Genomic DNA, 9,352 nt, shown 5'->3' with positions numbered 1-9,352 from the left:
CTTGAAATAAAATTCAGTAATACTATCTTACATCTAAAGATTGAAGTTGTTTTCATATGTCCTAAACAGAGACTATAAATATCGAAATTCCTCACTTTTCCATCCCAGCACACACATTCTCATTCATATTCATTCTCATTCTCTCTCTCTCTCCCCCTTTTTCTCCCCTCCTTCATGCCCACCCTCAAAAAAAGGAAATCATATTTAGAAAAAAAAAATTTTAATTCCCTGGTTTATGCAAGGACAACACCAACCAAGAGCTCTTATTACCTTTAAGGTGCTCTGGAACCATGCCACGAGACGCTGTAGAGAAACCTCTGTTTCACTTCTAACATTGGTGAACTCCTCCCTTTTATCGCACTTCCAGTCATAAAACTTCTTAAGTATTTCTTCAGAGTTTGTCCCTTCATTGGCCTGTCCATATACTGCTTCTAAAGAGGCTGACAAATCCTGCAGAGGTATATTTGTTTATTGAAGTTTATTAATTTCACATTAGGATTCAAGCATATTAGAATCTGAGACAGAAAAGTAGTATGCTGAATCCCTATCCTTGAGAATTTTATAAATAACACTTAGAATAATTAGACAGACATGAAAGCATAAAACCACCTAGAGGCTGATTTATTTGGACTCTAATAGTAAAAGTTTATTGTGTGACTAGGTTACAAAAAGAAAGCTTTATGTTCTTAGGTTTTTAGTTAAGTAGAAATTACCCTCTTTTCTCTGACTTTAAATCAGAATCACTGTTTTATCATGACATGGAAATTTCTAAGACCTAACGCTAAATAAAATTAACTACATACTAAATATACAAATAATCCCAATTAAGTAAAGACACTAAACATATATGTGTACTTAAAAGCATTTTTTAAAAGACTGAAAGAAACAAGACAGCCTACTGTCTCACTCCGGGAATCAAACTCTAGAAAGATCACGGAGACAAGAAGAAAACTTAAGAGATCCCAGAAATTTTTATCACAAAACTCTGAGATATCCTTGTGAAGACAAAGGATAGCTGATGCCTAGCACTAAATGAACAGTCACTACAAGTGGGAGAAGGCCTGTACCACTTGTGGGAAAAGAGAACTTTCTTCATATGCCCTTCTCTCCCCTCACATTGGACAGGAAAGCAGTAGCACAAGCAAGATGCAATGAATTTACACAAGCACAGTATAGGAATCTAATGATGCAAAAATTGATAACAAGTACCCTTAAGCATTCTTTTTTTTTTCTTTTTCCCTGAACACCTGGTAGCATTTATACCCAAGGGTGGCAGCCCATAGAAAAGAGCAGTGGATGAGGCAGAGTAACTGGGAGAACCACTGAGAAGTAACATCATCTAGAAGAGAGGCCAACAGGAAGAAGAGCCAGACTGCAACCCTAGAAGTTCTGAGAAATAACCCCATCCTATTCCCTAAATCTACGTGAAGTCCCTGGGTTATTATCCAAGCTTTCACCCTTCCCTTGGCCCCTCTACCACACTACCCCATACCTACACGATAGCACAGAACTAAGAGAGCTTATAGTTCCCCCAAGGGAATGTGAAATCTTGAGGGGAGGTACAAGGAAGGCTGCAAGGTGTAACAAGTATAAACATTCTGAAAAAAATGTAACAAAATAAGGTACCATATAAAAAGGAAGCAAAATCAGTGACCCAGATAACAGTAATAACTCAAAATAAGTATAATAAATATTCTCAACGAAATGAAAGAATATTGGAAACAAAGAAAAACCAAATAGTTATAAATAATAAACAACTAAAATTATATGGTATGAAAGAAATACTCTTTAAAAATAAAGAACACAGTGGATTGGCCTAAATGGCAGAAGAGATCAGCTACAGAAGCAATTAGCAAGCAAGCTAGATGGTTAAGTCAAGGATCCCCTGAAAAAGACAAAAAAAGGGATCAAAAATAGAAAAAAAAAATGGATGGACAATTAAAATATGTAGAAGAGAGTTTAAATATCCATCTAAAGAAGTCACAGAATAAGAGAAAAAGTAAATGGGGTGAGTGGGGGTTAAGAGGGACAGTATCTTAAAAAAAAATTATCAAATATTGCCTAGAGTTAAAGATATAAAACCTCAGACTAAATTAACTCAGATTAAAATAAACATATTTTAGTGCAATTAAGAAGCAAAGTCAAAAGAAAATGTTAAACTTCCAGGGTGGAAAAGAAGATCACAGAAGAACAAAAATGAGGCTGATATTAACAACTATGGAACCAAGAAGACAATGGATTATTGTCAAAGGTCTAGAGGAAAAACGGCCCTTGGACCTAATATTTTATGGCCAACTAAACGACTGTTTGAAGTGCTTAAATGTACACAGTTGTTTAAATTGTTTAAATAAGATATCCTGAGACTTAATATCTCACAAAGTAAACTACATGAAAACCTCTTTGAAAACACTCTTAGACAAAATACTCTAAAGCGCAGAGAAAACCACAAGACATCCAACAACTTATGAAATAGAATGAGAAAACTCTAAACCTTGTTATCTGAGTTACTGTATACAATATCCATAAAAATCTATGACTAAGATCCTAGACAACAATTGTGCTTGGTTGGTTGGTTTGTGGGAGGGAGATACAGAAGACACACAAAAGACAAGTAAAAATGTTCTAAGAAATAAAGAGTTGAATGGTAGAAAAAGAATAAAAGAAACCATGATAAACAGAAACACAATATAATCATAGAAAATAAGTTCTAATAAAACAGTAACTATAAATATATAAATCAATTAAGTTACCCATGAAAAGACAGATTTATAGGTTGGATTCTTTTTAAAATGTCCCATTAGTGTGTTGTCTAAGAGAGACATTTAAAATAAAGAGGGGGGGGGAATATACAAAGCAAATATTAACCAAAAAGACGGATGGAATAGGAATTTTTAAAATAAACAAAATAAAATTTTATCCCAAAACACCTTAAAGAAAAATAAGATCAGATAGTAGTTAAAACACATGTTAAAATATGTAACAATCACAAATTCATTAACATCCAACAATACAGCACTGAAATATTCTAAATAATTTAAAAAACTAAAATATATAACAAAATATATTAACTAGAATATATAACAGAAATACCTCAAAACTGATAAACTGATCAGACCAAAAACCAAGCAAAGATACAGGAGATTAAAGCTTAAAACAATAGCTATATATCAGAAACTGCACACCAAGAAAACCTAGAATATATTTTCTTTTTGAATTTATAAGAAACGATCATAAAAAAATCAACCATGTACTCTAGGCCACAAAAGTTTCAATAAATGCTGAAGAAATCAGAATCATGAAATTTAAAAAAGTTGTATTTCTTACTTACTTGAAGAATATAAATAAAAATCAAACTATTTCTCAGCAAAAGAAAGTTTAAGGACATTCTCGTGACCAAGGGGAAAAGCAGAAAGGAAAACAAACCAGGTATGACAAAAAGTCTTTTAAGGTTAAACTTTAAAAAGAGCTTTCAAAATGATCTTGTTGCAGATCCTTAATCTATGTTTACTAACAATTAATAAGAAGTAAACCTTTACAGGGTAAAATAGAAGTTACACTGTAGACAGGTAAATTCTAACTACACCATTGCCTTTTTTATAGGCAAGGTTTATTTCACCATTCTAGAAGACTGATACTATTAATGCAATTTCATTTAAGAAAATGTTTCAAACCAGGGCTCCACTGGTTCCTGAACCATACATAGTATCATCAACATGACATCTTCATCCAGGCAGACAAAAAGAGACAGTGCCCAGATGTCCCTGAATATCCTTTTCTTCAACTCTCTAGCAAGCTCATTCCCTGCAGTCCAAAACAAGGATACCAGTTAATACAGTTACTACTTGCTACTAAAGTTACCTACCAACGCAGTAAAAATTCAGATATATAAAAGGTAGAAGTACAAGAGAACCACTGTTTTCAAATGATACGACCACACAGAAAGTTCGAAAAATATCAATAGACAAACATGAACTAAATGAGTTCAGCAGAGTTGCCAGAGAGACATCAATATTTAAAAATCAATAGTATTCCTACACACCATCAAAAACAAACTAGAAAGTAGAGAATAAGAGTAAGACAAAAGCAACCACAAGTATAAATATCTTGGAGTTAAATCAAGATGCATGAGGACCTTGAGAGAAAAATTTTAATCATTAAAGGAAATTTTTTAAAAGATCTGAATAAAGAGAAATATTACATTAATAGGTGAAATGGTAACACCATCGTGCTCATTCACTCAAAATTAAAGCCACTGCTGAGATGGCAGAATAGGGCTGAAGACAAGGTTCCACATCATCATATAGCTGTAGTACTCTAGCCCCTGATCATGGATCTTAAAAGCTCTGTAACTCAAGGATCAGGTTCCCTCTCCCTAACTCTGACATGTTGCTTACCGGATTTTCTGCTAGAATCTAATGGAAAACAGGAACTCACACGCCTACTGCTGCTCCTATCTCCATGAGTTTTCCCAATGAATGCTGCTCTAGCAAGCCTGATGTGTCTATTTTACCTTGTTTGCAGAATATATATACATATATATATACACATATTAAGTATATTAATATAAAATTTTAATTCCATTAAAAAGAAATAAGGTTTCACCAAGGAAGAAAAACTTTTGCAGCCACCATCTGAAGTGTCAAGGTAAATGCTAATTTCACCTCCCAAATGATAAACATGTATATTTAATGTACAATGTATATTTACTATCTTTAAATTCCAACCTGCAATGTTTTCAAGCGTTTATTAAGAGGTAACTCATCTACTTCCACAATAAAAACTTCTACTGCCATGCACAGCTTCTGTTGCACTTCATTTCTTTTGGCAATCAAAATATTCCCTTCATTCTGAAGGAAAAAAAAAAAAAGAACCATCATTAATACATCAAGTGTTTTTTTACACACTGACCTATATAAAAATTATCTCTTAAAAACAGAAAAATTTAACATTCTCCAAACATAGTGGCAATTAAAACACAATATCTCTTAAAAACAGAAAAATTTAACATTCTCCAAAGTGGCAATTAAAATACCCCTCTCCTTAGATCACCAAATTGACAAAGAGCTTTCTTTCCCTTAATCAGAAATAAGACGTTTAACGATCCTGCTCTGCTAATCTTTATTTTTTCCCATTATTTCTGCAATAATGAAATTTTTGTTTTTCTTATGAAAATTATATAAGTTCCTATTATTAACTACACACTGCCTCCTTCCAACTCCCATCCCAACCTTAATTCCTTCATCAACTTATCCTTCAAGATTCAGTTAATCTCTAACAGGATAATACCTCCAATTTGTCCAAGAGGCTACGTTTGGAAATAGATATATGATATATCCAAGAACCCTCTGCATTACCTCTCTTTTAGTACTTATGAAACTGTACTGACACTATTTATAAATCCATCCCATACCCAAGAAAACTAGAATCATGTCTTAAACAAATGTGTATCTCCACTACCTACAACTGTCTGGCACATATAGTTAAAAGCTTGAATTTTAAAATATTCTTGTTTGGTAAAGCTCAACCAGACCATTTTATAACGGTAAAGACAAAAGGAAAAAATCTCTTTCACCAAAAGTATACATAGCAAACTACGTAAAACAAAAATAACAATATTAAGACCTAACTACAATAAGGGAAAAAATGGCAACTCCGAGTGGCAATTATGATTGTATATTTATCCAATAATCTACTCTTCAGTTTTTTCAAGTGAACTTCAGAGCAATGAAGCCTAAAAGCAGTCCTGAAACATCAGCTGTAGCAGGAAAATACTTAACTTTAAAACAGTTTTTTGTTTACTAGAGTATCAACTCCTAGAGCTACGTTAAGCCCTCTCCTTCTCTGTCCTGAATCACTTTTCCCATACTCAACTCACAAAAACAAAACAAAAAGAAAAAAGCAGTTCTTTTCCATCTTATTACATAAAATCATTATGAAATATTTTAATGTTGGCAGTACGGTTTAAAAGAGAATACACTTTGTAGTCAACCATATCTGGGTTCGAATTCCGTATTAACATTTAGAACTATGTAATCTTGAGAAAGTTCCTTAAATCCTGTGGGCTTCAGTTTCCTCATTTATAAGAGCAAAAATACCCATTTTAAAATTTAGTATAAGTTTATAAAGCACCATAACACTGCCTGTGTTTCACAGAAATTCAAAATTTATTACTTCTGTCATTTTTTCCTTTCACAATCAGAAGTGACCAGTTAGGGTCTAAGATGTAAAATAACCTAAATGTAATCTTTCTCCCAATTAAACATTCCTGACATTTCCAAAAGCCTAGTTACCCTTGTTCACTTTTCTCATTCAGTGCCAGTTAGGTTGCCAACTGGACAACCTAGGTATGAAAAGTGAATAAGACTTTCAGAGTATAATCCTCGAAGGCAGAAAATGGGACAACTCCAAAGACAAGTACAGAGCTCATAGGTCCTATGGAAAGCTATGATTGCTGTGCCAAATATCTTTGCATGAAAAACAAGGAGTTCTGCTCAGCTCAATATAAGAGAGAAAACTGCAAGAAGAAATATACTTGGACCTACACTAATAAAGAATTCATATGAAATATTCCATTCTTCATATTCCCCTACCCACAAATAACTCTCTCAACAATGGGTGGCTTACACTGCATTTAATATGAAGGCTGTAGCATAAAACACACTGCTCAGACCAGAAGATAAGTTCCACATTCACAGGTGTGGGAGCCACCCTGGCTTACAAGTCTCATGCCCCACAAAAGCCAAAATCTCTTATAGGTATAGCTTCCAGGGTCCCTCAGCGGATATGTCCAGTTGCAAGAGTTCCACCAAGTATTTACAGTTTATAGTTCTTCCCAGTCCATATACAATGTACCAATCCAGTTTTATTTACCTAAACCATGTTGCCTAGTAACATGACTGAAATATCATTTTTACCAAATTACCACAGGAACAGAGAGGGAATTAACCAAAGGTCAGATTCTCACGCAACAGGGAAAAAGATTTTGTTAACCCTTTATCCACAATCACTATTTATCGATCATACCTTTTCTACAAGGCAATAAAAGGAATCAAATTATGAATATGAAGATACTATAAAAGTTAGATTTCATGCAATATCATTACATTTTTTTGCTTTCTTGAAAAAATAGTATCTCCTTATATTCAACAGATAAAAACCATAATAGAGAAAAATTCTAGACCCACCACATTTTGACAAGTTTTAATCTTCTCCTGAGCCAGATTGTATTCTGTCCAAATTATCTCTAATTCATTCAAAGAAGCTGGGATAGTAAAGCGCTCTTCATCCAACACTTGTATAGCATCCGAAAGGTCATTTCCAAAACGAACGCTGATGTTGACACGTCTATTAAAAAAAATTGCGAAAAGGAAAATATCAAAAAATTTGCAAGTTTGGTATGAGAAAAAGTTACACTAAAATAGTAATGGTATAAAGTTACTAATAATAACACTAGTTATAAAGAGATATTTTCTAAAACTTTATATAAAACCATGAGAAACGGTTAATACAAATTTTTAATTAAAAAATATATATGAAAAAAATGTATTTTTTTTGAACCTTTATATAAAAGGACAACTTCAAAAGTCTGCAGAATTTAAATGATATCAAGTGGACCTTCGATTCTGGTCCATAATTACATTTGTAAATGCTTTTAAAAAATTTTTAGACTTAGCTAATATTGTTTACAAAAACTACAGGCATATAATCCTTATACTTTAATTAGCAGACTACCATTTGTGGAGTTTAAAAAATAGATTTTAAAACAAAGGCAATCAGAGAGGCAGGCCAACTAGTGTAACGAACAGGGCACATCTGAATTCTTTTTTCTAGCTTCTAACTAGACTGCCTCCATTCTAGTATTTCCTCAATTATAGATTAAAATATATTGGATTGTTTTGGTCCAAAGCCTGTCTCACAGCTTTGTCAGTGTAGCCACTTAATTTTTGGTAGTGCATTAAAAGTTGATAAGGCTCTACAGGGATCAAAATAAACTATTTAGACACTTATAAACCAAATGCCATCTGACGGATTTATACTGCAGAATATACATTTCCACTAGACAAAAAACCAACATGCAGTATTCATTCAGGACAACAGTTTCTTAGTGTTTCAGAGCACATGAGCAAGTAGATTACTGGTTTAAGTTCTATGTGTAGCATAAAAAGGGAACCAGGTTGTTTGCAGAACTATTTTTTCCACATTCCAGCAAAGGGTGATAAATTATCCCTAACCAATCATAAAGCAATTCTTTATTAAAATAAAATACCCAAATAAATTCATATACAGAATCTGAGAAATGCTGAAACTCTGCACAAGACTTGCTAACCAATTTCTTTTCTGACTCCACAAGGACCACTTTTCTTCTGACTCTATGAAGACCACTCTTTTCTTTCTTAAGAATATAACTAAGTAATTTAGATTACTGAAACTAGTTTAGGCCCATAAAATCAGGCAAAACAATTTAGTACTTTCTCATCAAACTGCCACTTAAAAGTTGTGATTTTTTAATTTCACGCTCATAGATGACTTTAGGACGATGTAACAACTCATAGTAACATCAGAACACTGACAAAAACACTACAAAATCTGTCCCAGTGGTAACTATTTTTAATTTATCTCTCTAAAGTAATAAAAACACAAAGATTAAGTTTCAAAGCAAAAATGGTGGGCATATAATTTTAAACAAAGTACCAACTAATCAGCAATCATTTTGAATTATCCTTCTCAAAAATGTGCTTTTACCCACCTAATTTCTTTCAACAGTTCTACCTTAGCTGCCAAATTTTTCATTCTGGTACCTACACGAGTCTTCAGAGTGCTTTCTAAATGTTTAGTCAAATCCATGGTAGTTGCTTTCTCTTGCTGAAACAAAGAACAAGCACATCCTAATGAGACCCAAATAGAAAACAATTTATACTGTTATTTAAATGATTTTTAAGAATAATTAAAGTTTTCAAGGTTAAAAAATATTAGGCCACAGGATAACAAACAATGATTTCTCTACTAGTGAAGATCTGAAAAAGATAATCTATTCTACTCTTCTGCCTTCATACAGATTACAGACTCATACTTCATCCTAATAAGAAGCCAAATAAACAAAATTTCACATACTTATATCTCAATACCTAGATTTTTAAAAGATAAAAAGATTCTCATAGAAACCAAATGATTATTAATGACAATTTGTTTTCTGATACAGTCTTATATCATTCTGCATTACAAAAGAAACAAAAATAACATTTCCTTGACTCACGCTAGATTAAATTCCCTGATTCTAAGTGGTATCGCAAAGATATGTCTACCGTGACTGTGCAAAATAATGTACAGAGCAGTAATATGGGTAAAGACCTGA

General features: G+C 32.9%; 1 protein-coding gene across 3 annotated transcripts in view; it reads right to left on the bottom strand.

Annotated features, from left to right (window-relative positions):
- Positions 1-9,352, bottom strand: part of STK31 (serine/threonine kinase 31) — a 65,777-nt gene that overhangs the window by 30,304 nt on the left and 26,121 nt on the right. For all 3 annotated transcript variants that reach the window (XM_015589429.1, XM_006911996.2, XM_006911997.1), the window contains exons 9-12: positions 8,747-8,862; positions 7,185-7,344; positions 4,725-4,847; positions 271-450 (exon numbers count right to left, since the gene is read on the bottom strand). In XM_015589429.1, the coding sequence (XP_015444915.1) occupies positions 271-450; positions 4,725-4,847; positions 7,185-7,344; positions 8,747-8,862 (579 nt within the window). The remainder of the gene's footprint in view (positions 1-270; positions 451-4,724; positions 4,848-7,184; positions 7,345-8,746; positions 8,863-9,352) is intronic.

This window comes from Pteropus alecto, unplaced genomic scaffold (assembly GCF_000325575.1).
Source record: "Pteropus alecto unplaced genomic scaffold, ASM32557v1 scaffold21, whole genome shotgun sequence".
NCBI classification, from domain to species: Eukaryota; Metazoa; Chordata; class Mammalia; order Chiroptera; family Pteropodidae; genus Pteropus; species Pteropus alecto.
The sequence above is the reverse complement of the archived record's forward strand: the minus strand, read 5'-3'. Positions and strand labels throughout refer to the sequence as shown.